Source organism: Neopsephotus bourkii, unplaced genomic scaffold, assembly GCF_033783945.1.
Source record: "Neopsephotus bourkii isolate Nb327-2 ecotype Australia unplaced genomic scaffold, CSIRO-AGI_Nbou_v1 NB_1477, whole genome shotgun sequence".
NCBI classification, from domain to species: domain Eukaryota; kingdom Metazoa; phylum Chordata; class Aves; order Psittaciformes; family Psittacidae; genus Neopsephotus; species Neopsephotus bourkii.
The window spans coordinates 307,350-323,210 of record NW_026901953.1 but is presented as its reverse complement, the minus strand read 5'-3'; the positions used below and the strand labels follow the sequence as shown (position 1 = coordinate 323,210).

The window sequence follows — 15,861 nt, the reverse complement described above, 5'->3', positions numbered from 1 at the left end:
AAATGATGCCAGCTATGAGGATGGGAACCAGCTCTTTGCATAAAATGGCTGTTTTAGCTCCCTTGGGAAGGGTAGCAATGAAGCACAGATGGAAGAGTGCTGGTGATTCATCTGTCTCCCCTGCCAGAGAGGCTTGCTCATGTGTAGTCTGGTTCTGTTACCTCACTGGGGTCCTGGTGCTTCCCTGGGGAGACTGTTTCACAAACCAACAAGCTTCATGACTAAGGATTTTCCACCAATCTCTCTTTCTTTTTTCAAGCCATTACTCCCTACTGCTGCCTTCTGCAGCCATTGTGCCTACTTCATGCACTACTTCGTTGTGCCTACTTCATCCCTACTCAGACGCTAAGGGATTCTGATTAATTTTCCTTCTACTTAAGTCTTTTTTTTAAAACCTCTGGCTGTGGATCTCATGTAGCTCTCTGCTAGTAGGTGTTCCAGTCACACCAAAGGTGGTAGCTGGCAGTGGGGTGTCTCCCTGTGGCCTTAGACTGTCAGCAGAGGTTGAAATTATTATCCCCAGATTCAGGCACAAAGCTGCAGCACTCACAGCTCTGTGGTAAGGGGCTGAAGTTCCCTTTTCCAGCTTTGAGGAAGCAGAGTCAAGAAGCTGGAGCTCTTCCTAGGGCAGGAGGAGAGCTGTTACCTCCTCTTTGGGGGTTTGTTTGGGTGAAGTTACATCAGCGGAGGAGCTGGTAGGAGTTATGTTATGGCTGACTTCTGACAAGAGCCTTTAGCAAAGTTCCTTTATTCCTTGGTCTTGCTCTTTCCTCTTGAGCCAGTGGTACTGTAGGTAAATCAACAGGGCTCCTGCAGTTTAGGAGACACATAATGTATTTTAATACTTCTTGTTGCTGTTTAAAGCTGTTATTTGTGGCGTTTTCCTGCTTCCTGTGTACCATGATCACCTAAAGTACATACCAATATGCTGGGTGGTCTGGACTTCCACGCTGGGTACTATCAGCTCCACAGCATCTGCCTGCAGCTTGTGCTGTTCCTGTTTTACCAGGGCTGGCAGAGTCTTTAATGCCTAACTAATGTTTCCAGAGCTTTAGTGCAACTCATACCCGTACCCCTTTCTCCATGTAAATGACTGCCCAGGAGTCCAGCAGAATTCCTGACAGCTCCTCTCTCAACACCAAGTTGCCGTAAATGCTGTGCCATAAGGATTGGGGTGGCATCTCTGCTGTGGAACAAAGCTCTTCAGCAGTTGCTGGGATGCTTATTTTATGCTGATCTAAGCAGGGAACACAATCATGTGCTTCTTGTACTAATCTTTTCATTAACTCTTAATGAGGGCGTGGAGCTATGTCCATGGTATAGGTTTCACTGAATTCAAATAATCCACTTTAAACTAGTGAAAATTCAGAATTAATTATAACTGTGAAAGTCAAGAAAATCCACCTCAGTAATTTGGGCCACCATAAAGCAGTAGTTGTTTTAATACAATTAGTGCAGAGTCAGGGCACAAGCCACTTCCATGTTCTACAGGGAGCATCCCTGCTGTCTCTGGAGGGGAGAATAACTCAAAGAAAATGGGGAGCTGCTGGTCTGCTGAGGGGAAAGTGGGTTAGAAACTCCTGCCTGGGGTTTGTGCCTGCAGTCAAAGGCTTCACCCCCAGAACAAGCAGAGAAGTGTCCTTTGAACACTTGCGAAGCTGAAAACATGCATCAGACACTTGCTGAAAATAATATGGAGTTTCTGAAAGTCATCTTTTCAGCAGGGGAAGGGAAAACAAAGGTTATTTTCAGCTAGTGGTACTGTTGTGGAAGCCAGTAGGTGCACACATCCTCTGGACACCATGCAGCAATATGAAAGCCAGATACATTTGGCAGTCTTCATTTATTCAGCTTAAAGATTAAAAAAAAAAAACCCAACAAAATAAAAATCAATAAATAAACCAGACATCACCAAGGAAACACTACAGTCAGTGGAGTACCATCAGGAACATTAAACAGAACCCCACCACAGCTTAAAGTACCTCTCCACACCACAAAGAACAACCATTTTGTCAAGCCTCGCTGTTCACAAACACAACCAGCTGCTCTGTACGAACCTTCGTGTTTTCATAATGCCCTATTCATTGATACAGGATTTGTCACTCTCTCCACACAAAACCCCACTGTTCAGACCAGGGCTTTGTACATTATTTGCTTGCCATTGCTGGCAAAAGTGCTAAAACTATTTATCCAATCTCTTAGCAAGAGGGATGCTCCAAAGCAGCACAAGTCCCTCAGGCTCTGGGGTGGGGGGTCCCTGCTGGCTTGCTATGCTGTAAGCATAAGCAGTTACCAGCACAACCACAGCCCCCCAGCCCTGGGAAACTCAAGCACAAAGCTGAACACACTCCTGCCCAACCCAAATCACAATCCCATTGAGTACTAGGAGCCCCGCTGAAGATGGGGTATTTTCTCTGCCAGACACTCCAGTTTCCCAGTTGCCTTTGCCCCATTGCAAACCACGTGTTGTGGTTGGGTTTGTCAGAAAAGTAATTATCCTGAAAACAAAATAAGTTATCAGCTAAAGTGCAGGACCCCTGCAGCAAGACATACCCAGCCATCTTTAAACTCAGCACATCAGGTTTAGCTTAGTCCATGGGGATTCTCCCCTACCCGCACAAACAGTAACAAATTCGGTTTTGGAAAATGGTGCCTATAAAACTTGAGATGCATCAACACATCATCAGCACTTCAGTTAGGTTCCATGGCAAGAACAGCACATAAGGCCTGTTCCATATCACTCATTCTGCTCAAGAGAAGCACTGTCCCTACCCAAGCAAGCTACATCATCCTTCTGTGAAGTACAGGCAGCAGAACAGTCCCCTGAGCTGTACTTTGCTATTGAGAAAAGAATTGCGAACTTTTAGAAAAATACAATGCAAGAAAAAATTTGACATAAAAATATATACCTTTGGTTAAAAACCACCCCTTTAACAAGAGTCCTTTGTAACTTAGCGAGAACAAAAGCTTCACTTAGACTGAACAGTAGTAAAAATTAGTTCTAAGCGCTTATTTCCTAACCCAGAGGACCCTTCTCAAATGTCAGTAATATCTTTTCCCCCCAGGATTTACACATTCGATGATCATTATTTATAGGGATTGTTACATTTGCAGCAATAAACTCTAGAAATTTTCCATGAAGAAAATGTCTGTAGCACAAGCTCCTCCACCAAGAGTTTTTATGGAAAAAAAACCAAAAACCAACCAAACCCAAACCCTCAAAGTTCTTAGTTAAAGAACCGCTGAAACATGTAGTTTTCTTCAGATACCGAATAGCCAAACTTCTTATAAAAATCCACATTTTTTGGCAGACACTCAAGCGTGATTTTGTAACAGTTCAGTCTCTTACTTAGCAATGTGAGGGTGGATGTTAATCTGAAAAAGACAGAAAACCAACAGTTAAATGAAGCTGGCCTGGAACGCTGGATTGATGAAAGTTATCAGAACTACAATACTCAAGTTTTGCAGCACTCTGCATTTGCCTTCACTGCACAGGACAGTCACTATTCCAAGAAACAAACAGAACAAAGTACCAGCATCCTGCAGACAACTTTATGCCTCTGTTTTAAGAACCTCAGCTGATGATACCTTCTGGCTAAATTCTTGTCACGTGCCTGCCTGGGGAGGATCTGCCCTGCAGCTTCAGCTGCTGGGCCAAGCTCCAGCTCACCCTCCAAGGTCTAATGAGCCAGCTTAGCTGCTGGTGCCCATCAGGGACACGGTGAGGGCTTGCTGCCTGCTGGTGGTGAATGGCAACAGTGGGAAAATACTTACAGTTTACCAAGCTGCTTTCCTCTGCACTCCCCGCTTACTACAACATCTTCTATCCTTCCTCTCTGTGAAAACACAGGCAAGCATTAGTCGAACAGAGCACTGTTGTGTTAAGTTTCCTTTCTGCTTATGCTTCACACTTGTATTTTCTGCTGTTTAGACACCACTCCTCCAGCGATCAACACACTTATCGTGCCCCTTCCAGCACCCAACAGGAGCAGCAGCCCCACCACAGCCTTTCCCTGCCAAGAGATTTGTATCTCTAGCTCCCTGTTTTCACACATCTAGCTGGGGACTCCCTCTGCAGCAGCAAGATCCTCAGCCATCTGCTCCATCAGAATCATGTCTGACTAGTTCAAAAGCTCACTGGGAGGAAGAACAGGACAGCCATCCAACTGCTCTCTCCTTAAGAAAAGCCAAAGCTTTCCCTTACTATTTATCTGAGCAGCCAAGAATGGGAGATACTTTTAAAATGCAGAAGATACTTTAGCACACAGATGCCATAAAAATAACACAAAGTCAGAGACAGCATCTTTTCCCTCTCTTTAAGGCTGCAGTGAGAGAAGATACCTTTGCACAGGAGTGAGTGAATTTATGTTCTATAACCAGTGTTGCTGTAGCAACAATCTGTCCAAGATTTGTGTCTTCTACGACAGTGACGTAGTAATCTCCAGATCTCTTCATGTGCTCAAAGGTTTCTGTGGGAGCAGACAGACAGCACAACAGTCACTATTAATCTCAGATTAAACTGCTGTGAAGTCTGACACTTGCAACAGGTTCTGAACACTCATCACTGCAGGGTTCAGGATCATGAGAATGATGCACTCAACACCCCAGAACCCAAAAGCCACAGAGTCAGATTAGCCCAGAGACAGAACCAGGAAAATTAAACAAATAACTTTTCCTTGGCTGCCAAGAGATCCCTCCTTCCCCAGCATCTCTGCCGTCTCTTAGGGGCACTATAACAAAGGCAGCAGCACCTCCTCTAGGTTATTTTACATTTCGGTTGAACCAGTGAAGTGAGCTCAAGATGGTGTTGAGCTACAGTCAGAGGCAAAGCCTCTGCCTCGCTACTAGTGCTTCAGTAATTCAGCCAAGACAAGCCATCCCCCAGCAGCCCCTCCTAAAGCTCAGCCTCAAAAGCAGTTATACAATTTAGGCGTGCCCCAGTGAAGAAGCTATCCTTCAGGATAGCTGCAACTGGATTCCACACCGAGTGCCTTGGGGGAGCTGAGTTAATAAATCCTTCTGGCATCAAGCAGTTGGAAGCCTCTCACCCAAGTAGGTATGCTGTCAGCATCACCATCCTTTGGCTCCCAGCAACCTCTATGGAAATGCCAAGAAATAATGATATACTCACTGATAAACTGCTCTGGGCTTGCAACTCCAGTTTCTGTCAGCTGACCCAGAACCTTAAAAAAGCCTGTTATGAAAGAAAGGTGAGGAACAACCCTCAGTGAGAAACAGAGACACACAATTAGCTCCAAACAGCACTGAACAACCCGACATGGCTGTTTGGAGAGTTAACATCCCCATGGTGCCATCCAGCTCAGTAGTATGTAAAAGCCTGTGCTCCAGATATTACAGAACTAGACTGTAATCTTAAAATCAAACTTCCGCCTTGTGCAATGCTGAAGGATCAGCAGCAAACTGCAGCCTGAGTGCAGAAGATGCACACGTTCAAGCAAGATATATATAAGCCTGAAATTCTATGATATTAAGCTGTTTCTTCAGAACAACCTTTTTGTCCAACTTACAGAACTGAAGAAGTCTTCGTGCACCAAGAATAATGCTGGTTTCCACTACTTCTCTATTAAAGGGAACAGTACAACCAACCATACTCTCTAAAGCTGTGGTGAATAGGAAGCTGTGGATTATTTGGAAAATTTGACTTGAATTTTGGTGGTTTTGAGGTTAAAACAGTAAACCAATTTTGAGGGTCACCCAACACAGCACCAATCCATGGTGCCAAGTGCTCCAATTCCTTACTGATAAAAATAATCCCAATCAGATAAAATGAGCAATCCTAATCTAGTGCAGGATCACACAGAAATACACAGTATCTAGTTCAGCACCCAGCTTTCCTTTGTGGTGATCATTAAACAGGATTCTACCTCGATTTAGATCAGCCGTGCAAAGTGGTCTCAAAACCAAGCCATCTCCTGGATCTAAAGGAGAAATAGCAGGAGAAAACGTCGTCGTGTTCTCGCTCCAGTCGAGTTCATGCAGAATGTTTGGGTCAAACATTGGGGTGTCATCAAGCATCACGGTTGCAACAGGCATCATGGCTGCAGCAGGTGGTCTGGAACAGAAGGCACATGGGTAAGGGGCAGTTTGGTTAGCTCTTGCTTTGATCTCCAAGTAAGTCATTTCCCCAGGTTATATCATGCCATGGGATGTTCCTCAGGAATGTAAGAAAGGTGAACAAACTGCTGTTCATTTTATTTGCAACTGACGCTCCTCAACTTCCAATGGGTTAATGGGTTAAAGAGCACACACACTGACGCCACACGTATTACCGAAAGTTGACACGTGGCACTTCTGTGTGCGTCCAGGAAGTTTCTTCTCTTGGAAAAAAGCCCCAACAAATAGATAAGACATTGCCTGGGATATTTAACCTCTGTGGCCCTCTGAAAAGGAAAGTATCTCATCCTCTCAATAACCCTAACATACTGGCTACTGATATAGAGGGGATCCTTGGCATTAATGTTCCATTTAAAACTGGCGGTAGCAATAGTACACTTTTTCGAACCAGTCCCATCACACAAATGTTTAGTGTCTCAGCCAAGAGGCACTGCAACACATGTATGAAAACACAGATAATACAACAGCCTGAACACGCTCACGGCCCATACTGCACTCCTTGTGTAAGTCAGTTTGCTCTGTCCAATGCCACCTCAGCTGTAAAGTGCAGCACCTCAGAGTCCACTAACAGGTAAAATACATGGTGCCAAGGTGAGAGTGAGACACCTGGTAATGATGAAAGAGAGACTGGGGATTGTGCATTATCCAGAATTAAGGATAAAAGGAAGAAAAGGGGTATGTTTTCCTAACTGCCAGGTATAGGAAAATAATTCTTACTTTGACACCTGCAGCATCTGCTCTGAGCAGAGCATATCATGAGAACCTCTCCTGAGACCAAGTTCTTTATGCATCTTCATATTAACTTAGCTGCACCATAAAGTTGTGGTAGTGGCACACCATTGCACAGGCCAAATAAACACCAGAAAGAAAAAAATGTATTTGGGATGAATACCTTTCAAAATAAGACATCTTTCAGCCCTGTTAAGCTGCCAAGGAAAGTACACCAGAGGTCAGCTATGAAGCATATCAGACTAACTGTAACATGCAAGCCTCAAAGTGGAAGGTGGCTCTGGAAACTCAACTGAAAAACTTCTTTAAAACAAAAAAAAAAAACCAACCACAAAAATCTTTTTTCTATGCCACCTGCTGATACATGCTGGCCTTTAAATCCCCCTTCTCACAGCAATACAAACCCTCATTCCACAGGAATTTTCAAAAACAAAACAGTGGGGAAAATGAAGTGCAAAGAGAAACATTTCCCTAGATGGGAGAGCAAGAAGCAAGAATCCAGGTCTTTGAGTCCCAGTCCTGAGCTTCAGTGATCAGATCACACCAGTGTGTGCAGAAGACTGCAAGACCATCACTACTGTATTCATTATGTCACTGCTTAGCAAAAGTGAAGTCCACCTGGTTCCAACAACACATTCGGTATCTGTGTTCCTAGATCTCAATTACTGTAACCTTGCTGTTACCCTGTCCCATTACAAAGCCTTCCTAGAATTCATTACAATGTTCTGTACTGTACAGACTAGAATCTTACTAATTTCAGCTCAAGGTTACAGAATACCAAGCACACACAGCAGTATAAAAGCATATGAAAGAAAGAAATTTCTTTATGCTCTTCAAGTAGTTAGCGACAAACTAAAAGTTATTTTTCAAACTACATCCAGCACAGCTGGTGCAGGATGAAGCTTGAAGCCTCATGCATCTTCTGGAGTCAGGGATATGACTTGCCCAATAGAAATGCATTGCCTAATTAAAGAAAAGGGTTCAAGGTGCAGCAAGGAATAAGAGCTTTGGCCTGTTTCGATGGGTTGCCAGTTTCTCCTCCAGGAAACCGGGTACTGGCCTTGGTGCGTATCTGAAACCTCCTCGGGGCATCCTGGACTTCCCACAACGTGTCGGGAGCGGGAGCGGGACCGGGCCGTGCAAGCGCACACGGAACCTCCGGCCCCTCTCAGCCGTCCTTCCCTACCCAGCTCTGTCCCGCAAAGCCGGCACGGAAAGAACCTGGGGTCCCCACAAGAGAAGCTACCCGCGGGAGGGAGACTCACCCCCTAGCACCCGGTGCGGGGCCGGCCGGAACATAGCGGCTCCCCAGCTGCAGGCACGGAGAGACCCCAGCCCTGCCCCGAGGGCAAGAGATAGCTCCGCACGGGCCCTCGGCGGGGTCCTCACCTGAAGCAGCGCCTTCGGGGAAAGGGGAGGCGGAGAGCTCCATATCACCCCTTGCGCGACTCCTCGGGGGGTCCCCACAGCTCCCTTCAGCTGAAGCAGCCCCCTGGAGCGGTCCCCTTCACCTCACACACTGCCCCTCGGGGGGTTCTCTTCACCTCACACACTGCTCCTCGGGAGAGGGGCTGTCCGCGCAGGCCCACCCCTTACATACAGCCCCTCCGGGCGACAGGGCGCCCAGCCGCCCTTGCCAGCCCCTCCGGGAGGTCCCCGAAGGGCCGCCCCTCACAGAGCCCCCTCAGGGGGATACCGAGGAGCCGGCGCCCTCCCCACAGCCCCCTCAAGCGGCACACACCCCCCCCGCACTCACCCAAACACGAGGCCCCGGCGCCAAATGCCGGCTGCGCCGCAGGCGCCGCACGGACGTGGCAGGGGGGAGGAGCCGGGCACGCACGCACGCCAGCGCGCAACCAATCACCGCCCGCCGGCCCCGCCCCAGACCCGCGCGCCCGGAACTCCGGGCCAACCCCTCGCCGGCCTTGCGATCTCCGGGAACAGCCCCGCCCCCGCGCGCTAATTGGGCTGTGGGAGGTGTGGCCACGCCCCCTCCATGAGGGAGGTCCCGCCCACACACGTCGGGCTTCAGGCATGGGGATGGCGGCGCGGTGGTGGCTCTGGGAGCACTGTGGCTCCCCGGCCCGTTCCACCTCAGGGGCACGAAGGTGTTTGCCCTTGGTAGGGCTTTGGTGTCTGAAAGGACACCCCCGCACCTCTGAACAAGCATCTCCCAGGGGCGAGGCGCGGCCAGGGGAGTGGTTCGGTGGGGTGTGGGGAGCCCTGCTGTTTGCGGCGCCATGCAGGGTGGCTCTCGTGGGTCATTCCTTTCTCTCATCTGGACCAGCTTTCTCTTTACAGCTCTTTTTCAGCCTACGACTGTGGAGATTGTGGTATTTGTGTTGGCAGACTGCAGGGCTTTATTGTGGGGGAAAGGGTAAAATTGAGGCCCAGCCACATGAGGTCAGTGAGGGTGATGCAAGGCTTCTCTGAAGCAGCAGATCACAGGTAGCTGGCACTGTAATTGCTGGCTGTTCTGCATACGTTTCCCTGCGTTGCCACCGGGGTTTGGCCTCCGGAGTGCCTCCGGGAAGCTGTTTGGTGTTTGAGATGGCCAGAGCTCAGGACAGGCTTATGGGTACCTGTGGAGGGGTGGCTCAGGCGACAGGATTATACAGAGGTTCCTCTTTCTCCTGAGGAATTGCAGGTGGCAGCAGCTTTTGTAAAGAAAGAATCCCTCCCTTTGATACTTTTTATCTCTGTGAGATTGTTTTTGGAGGCTTCGATGCTCCCCTTGGGTAAGACTTGCTGTCCTGGGATGGAATGAGCTTTGTTCAGCCTCCAAGGCTGGCAGGGGACCTGACTGAGTGGGGTTCTTACTTTTCAATTAAAGCAACAATAACAACAAAACAACAACCTAACTTGGAGATCACCTTGAGAAACCGTTTCATAAATAGCTGAGGTCAAGGCTCACATGTAGCATGGAGCTGGAGGCCTGCTGCACAAGATAATTACACAGTGTGCTTCTGAGACATGATTTTCACTTTCCATGTTTCTTCCCCCCTGTTACTTTACCCTGGGAATGAATCACTCTCTGTTACCCTGGAAACAATCGACATCATTACTTAGTTTTCAATTCTGCAGGCCTAGAGTGACCGGATGACACACGCCAGCCTCCCTGGGCTCAGGCACGCCCAAAGTCTGGGGGCAGTGCTCACCCCAAGTTTCTCCAGCGGAGTCAGGGTTGGGGGCTGCCTGGGTGAATCACTGCAACTATTAACCTTTCACTGCAAGGGAGAGGCCCAAACCGGGTGTGAGCTTTCCCCTCCTGTCTCTTTTCTCGTTTCTTTTGAGGGATGAAGAGAACCATCCATGCATCCATGCTGAAAAATGAGCACCATGTCCCGTTTCCGTGCATGAAAAGAAACGGGGAAGCGCTACTTCAGCTGGTTAAACAGGGAAACTGGGGGTGTGGACACATTTCCACTGTGTGAAAAATGACAGACGGCGATTTAGCTTAATTCCCTCCATGGTGTCTTTTCCTTGATGGAAAGATTTTACAGATGTGAAGGAGATTGCATTTACCTCAGTATCTATGGATAAGGCTTTTTAAAAACAAAATCGTGTCATAACAAGGCCATGACCACATGGGGTCAGCCCAGCTCTCCCCAGTGAGGCTTGGAGCAGAGGTCCTGGACCTGCAAGGGGAATATGGTGCGGGTTGGACAAGCTTTATGCAGGTACATCCTCACAGTTTCCAGCATATGACTGTGTAGAGACATCCTGACCCAGAAGGTGCATCTGGTTCATGGTACTTCATAGTTAAACAGTGCTATCTTTGGTGCTTGTGTCTCAGCTTCTGGCCTCCAGAGCTTCTACTGTGCTGCAGTGTAACATTGCAGGGAAAATCCTTTGGTTTGGTTAAACCTCTTGCTCTTCCATTTTTATTTATTTATTTATTTTTAGCCCTGGCAGCTAGTCCTGTCCTATTTACCAGCACAGGTACTGACTTCAGCTTGGCTTGAGGACAGCAACCTTTCTGCACGTGGGTTTTGTAGCAGCATAAGTCTGAACTGGATCAGGGATGACCTGGATGGAAAACCTTTCTGAAGGAAAGGGGTGGGTACAGACCCTCTTCAACTGCATTTGCAAACTGAGAGCAAAGAAATCTGCCCCAGTGGAGGGGTTTAAACTGAACAGTGACTCTGTCAGTGCTGCTGAAACCCTCATCTAGTTCAGGAGCCCAGAGACTTTATAGAGAAGGGCTGCTGTTGTGAGGGGATTCACCTCTCACAGAGATTTGATCTTTACCCCCTCTTAGGGCCCATCCAAAACCCTCTGGCAAAACCTGAGCCAACCACAGAGGCAGGGCAGGGCAGGGCAGGACAGAGCCAGCTGGTTTTCAGCCACCCCCTCCCTATGAGCTACGTTTTAATATTTTCCTCTAATTCTAACCACGTTGGAAGGAGATGGCAGTGCTCTCGCGGGCTTTTTAAAGAGAGCTGGCCAGTGGGGCAGGACTGGATTAGGGCACCCAGTAAGGGGAAACTGGATTCGCAAAGGCTCCTGAGGCTTTCCACTCATGAAAGACAGGCTTTGCTTCCTCCCGAAAGCTTGGTGAGAGGCACGTGCCCGCTGATGAGCTCTTACATCTCCTTGACACACCCCCGAGTCCCATCCGGTGGCTTTTTAAAGGTCAAGCAATTCGGGCCAGTGAGGATTCACAGCAGCCAACAGATAAATCTCTCCGGTACTTCCAAGGCCAGGATTTAGTTAGTGAAGAGCAAGGGGAAAGTTGAAATAACACATTTCCACTTGTGTCACGGATGTGTTCGTCTCCTCTTTGTTGGTTCCACTGCAGTGTATTTTGTTGCAGTGGGAAAAAAAAACCCAGCAAAGTGATATCCTCTGACTGCTTCAAATTTGCCAGCACTGGAACAAGGCGATCATAAGTCAAGGAAATTGCAATTTCATGACCGCAGGACAGTCAGAAAGATGGGAAGGGAGCCATGCACTTGCTTGATATAAATGTCTGAGTCTGAAACACACCCTGCTTTATGAGGAGAGAAAAAGCGCCTTCCTTTCCTTTGGCTGTATGACACAAGGCAGTAAGCACGAATAAATCCTTGACACAATAAAACTGTTTACGTTCTGTTTTGGAAACAGATGCCTGGGGCTCGGTATACCTAAGGACCAGTCTCTTTGATTCTTTTTAGCCCCTAGTAGGGCAGGCTGTTTCCAGCCACCAGTAAATCCCAAGCATCGGAAATCTCTGCAGAAGAGCTGCATAAACCAGCCCTGGGCACCCAGATTTTGCGGAGGACCCAGGGCCTGCTTAACCCCCATCTGTCTGCCAGAGGAAAGAAGAACGCTGCTGTGTCTCCCCAAATACTGCCTGTGGATGGATAACAAGAAACTATGTATTCAAACTCTAAATAAAGACCTGTCAGTCTTTGGAAATGCTCTGCCACCATTCAGATGGCCACCTGGGACCTGGGAAATGGTATTTATTTGGGGTTTGTGGTAGCATTACTGCAGTTATGAAAAAAAGTGCATCTGGAGCATGTGTACCTCACTGGAAATAGTTATACCATCTTTAGACAAGAAGCTAAAGTTCATTTAACTGCGGGGGAAGGGGAAGCTTTAGGAACCACAGATGTGTCACAGCCCCCTTCCTGAGCTGCTGCTTTGGGAGGGAAGCAGAGGCTGCCCCTAGCGGAGGCAGCCCCAGCACACTCTCCGTGGAGGCTGGAAGAAGAATGAGTTCGGTGTCTTGAGGTTTTCTTGTCTCTCCTGTCCATGGCCCAGAAACGCTTTTTTTTAGGTGGAGAAAGTCCCCATCTGAGGCCAACAGAAATAGTAATACTCAAATCTTGAAACTTAAGAGTCCAAACTGGGGCTTAAAAAACATGTGAAAGGGACTCCAGCAAGAAACTTGCTTATCGCTGTCACGCTCCTTTGGATGTGGCTAGTTTATAAAAAGTAAAATAGTATCAGGTCACCCAAAAAAACTGGAGTTGGGATCAGATCAAAACCAGATCTGATGTTATGGGGGACACAGCCCAAATAGTACTTGTGATCCCAAGGTGTCCTGAACCTGTGCACAGTGGGTACAAGTGCATTGCAGGTAACCAGAAATTGACAGTCCCTGCAGGTAAAAGGACATTTCTCATCAGCTGCAGACAGAGTGCTCCGAATGACAGATCTCCCCAGCCTTCCCATACAAAATGAGCACACTGTGGATTCGATAGACTATCTTCTCTGGATGGATTAGTGAGTAAATAACAGCTTTTAGCTTTTCCCCTTCCACCAAATACGAGCTGGTGGTGCTAAGGTTGCATTTGTCTAGCAACTGTCCCTGCAAACATGCTGTCTCACCCAATGTCCCATCACCGGGCTGGTTAAAGAGGATCTTCCTGTATTTCCCAAAGGTTATGACCTCTCAATGAGCTTGATTAAATTCAGGACTGATGCTTCCTCAAAGGAAATACAGCCCTGATCTCTTGTCCTCCCCTTCCATGGATGCTGGGAGACACATTTGATGGACAAAACTGGCCTCTGTGCTGCGCTGGGGCAGCCAAGGCTTGGCCATGGGCAAGTGTGCATCCTGAACAGTCAGGTCACCTGAAGCCTGAAGACAGAGTGGTCTCCCTGCCAGGATGGGCAGCAGGAAGGGCTTTGGAGAGAAGCTTTAGGCAGGAGGGAGCTCTCACAATTCAACTGTACGTGAGTCCCAGCTCTGTGTCCATCCCAGCTGAAGGCTCAGCGGTGCTGTGGCAGAAAAGCCTTGCCATGTCCCTCGGCAGCCGGCTGCTGGTGGAGCTAAACGTGGGGCCTGGGAAGTAGCACACCCCGAATCTGAGCTGCTGGGCAGGCAGAGGATAATATTGCCATGTGAGCCGCTTGGCAGGCTTCATCTCTGTTTATCCATCACGGTGGAAATGCTTTATCTTTTGCCCGGGCTGCACTGTGTGTGCAGTGATAAGAGGCGGTTGTTAAACAGAAGCTGAAGCCGATGTTCCCTTGGTCTCCGATTTCCAAGGTTACAGAGACAAAAAAGTAAAATGGTGGCTGATTCACATCCCCAGAGCTGGCAAATTGTGGGCTGGAGTCCCACTGGAAGGGCTATGGGGCTGAAGCAAGCAGTGCCTGAAAGAGGCTGAGCAGGCATTTGGCTTTTCTTCCTTTCTTCTTTCCTTCCTTCCTTCCTTCCTGGGGATGGGCATATGGTCTGGACGAGACAGGAGGCACTTTCCAGCTCTTATTATTGTTAATCTAACTGCAGATAGATCTACTATTGAGAAAAAGAAAAGAAAGCAAGCCAGAGCATGTGGTTGCAGAGAGCAAGCTCAGATTTGGGGGATTTTAGCACTGGGTGTATTGGAGCACTGGGAGGGAGACTGACAAGATACGTGTTTGCTCTGAGTTCCCTACCAGTTTTGAGCCGTGTGGTCCATGCACAGAGATGTCCATGCTGTAGGAAGTGCCAGGGGGGAGTGAAACTTCAGGTGAGTGAAGGACTCGGAGAGTCACTGGTGAGATGGCCATGAATCTCGTGTGTGAGACCAGGGACTGGCAATTGGGGTGGGAGGGGACAGCTAGGCTTTTGATCCCAGCCGGCTGCAGGCTCACCCGTGCTGCCCGGCCACCCCTTTCCCCTCTAGGTGGAGTTCTTACACATCACATTGCAGCTTTCCCATGTCTGGACCTGCGCCTGCAGCTGGGCATACGAAGTCCCTGCCAGTCTGCCTGCATCCCTCTTGCCCAGGCGCTTTGCGGGAACTTAATGACCTGAATTTAATGACGCACAGCATATCTTGGAGGGCTTATGCCTGTGTGTTCCGTGTGTGGGATGGGAAAGATGAGCTGTGCTTTGGTTGTGCAAGGGCAGGGGAAGGATGAGGGTTGCTCTAAATGAAACAAGAGAGATGATAGATAATGCTGGGAGGTACCATGGTCTTCATGGAGCATCTTCCCTTCATGCTGCTTTACGAGCTTCTCCTCCTTTCTGTTACCTTGTGGTGCGGTTGGAGGGGAGGAAAGGGAGGCAGGAAATCCTGCAGGGCTATTTTTGAACTCTGGATTAATTAATGGCATCATTAAGGGGCAGGAATTAACTTGGTCACAGAGGGCTTAAAGGACAATTTGGGGGGCGTTAGTTCCAGATTTTGCTCATTCCCAGGCACTGGGGACATCTGAGATAGCACAGGGTTTGGCTGTGTGGGCCAGGGGAGCAGTTGGAGCCTGGTTCTGTCCTGTGCACCACGCTGTTCCCAGGGGCTCGTTAACCTTTGGGGCAGTGTAGCTCTTTATCTGTGCCACGTGTAGAGCTGCAGGGCTGGGAGGGTTGCTGTGCCCATCTTGCAGGTCACTGAAAGTATTCCTTTATTTCCTTTTCTTGCAATTCTGCATTAAAGAAGAATGTTAGAAGTGCTCACCTAGTGCTCATCGCCCTAGCAGGGATGTTCCCTGCTCTCAGCAGCAGTTCCAGGATCCGGCACTGCAGTGCTTTTGAAGATTTAACAGCTACTCCCTCCCACCCCGTCATTTCCCTGATGGTCCAGACATGTTCCCCGCAGCTCCTCCTGTTTATAGGAAAGGGAAAAAACAGTCAGGAGATAAAACGGCCGCCCCCGGCCATCACCCAGACTCTGTAGTGGGGGGGGGGTTGCCATCGGGGAGCCCCTCAGCTATAAGGCCTTGTCCTTTGAAGTGCCTGACACATGACTTTCAGCTGTGAGAGGATGTGAATCAGATGTGGTCCCTGCAGACAGCTGCCTGGGACAGGACACAGCACACACTGGTGCTGGAGGTGGCCTTGGGGCAGCTCTGTCCCCCTGGCAGGGTGGGTAGGGATGGGGACACCTTGGGGTCTGGGCTGGCCAAGGGCATTTTTACCATGTGTTTGTTTGGGGTGGGACATCATGGTGTGTTTGTTATCGGGGGCAGTGAGGCAGAGGGGATGGGATGATCTGATTGCTGGGCCAGGACCAGAGCCTGCTTGAGTCTCGGCACAAGGCCAGCTCCCAGTGATACACCTAGAGACTTTCCAAGGAT

The 15,861-nt window shown here is 48.7% G+C and overlaps 1 protein-coding gene across 2 annotated transcripts; it reads right to left on the bottom strand.

The window, feature by feature from the left end:
• Positions 1–1,828: 1,828 nt before the first annotated feature.
• Positions 1,829–8,280, bottom strand: GNPNAT1 (glucosamine-phosphate N-acetyltransferase 1). 2 transcript variants are annotated; one of them, XM_061369155.1, is made up of 6 exons: positions 8,254–8,280; positions 5,886–6,073; positions 5,132–5,194; positions 4,342–4,469; positions 3,775–3,836; positions 1,829–3,375 (listed from the first exon to the last, which is right to left on the bottom strand). In XM_061369155.1, exons 2-6 carry the CDS (start codon positions 6,055–6,057, stop codon positions 3,228–3,230), a joined length of 573 nt encoding a protein of 190 aa, XP_061225139.1. In that variant the 5' UTR covers positions 6,058–6,073; positions 8,254–8,280; the 3' UTR covers positions 1,829–3,227. The 2 variants fall into 2 exon arrangements, with proteins under 2 accessions (XP_061225139.1, XP_061225138.1); XM_061369154.1 differs by lacking the exon at positions 8,254–8,280 and adding an exon at positions 6,853–7,127.
• Between the last annotated feature and the right edge of the window lie 7,581 nt (positions 8,281–15,861).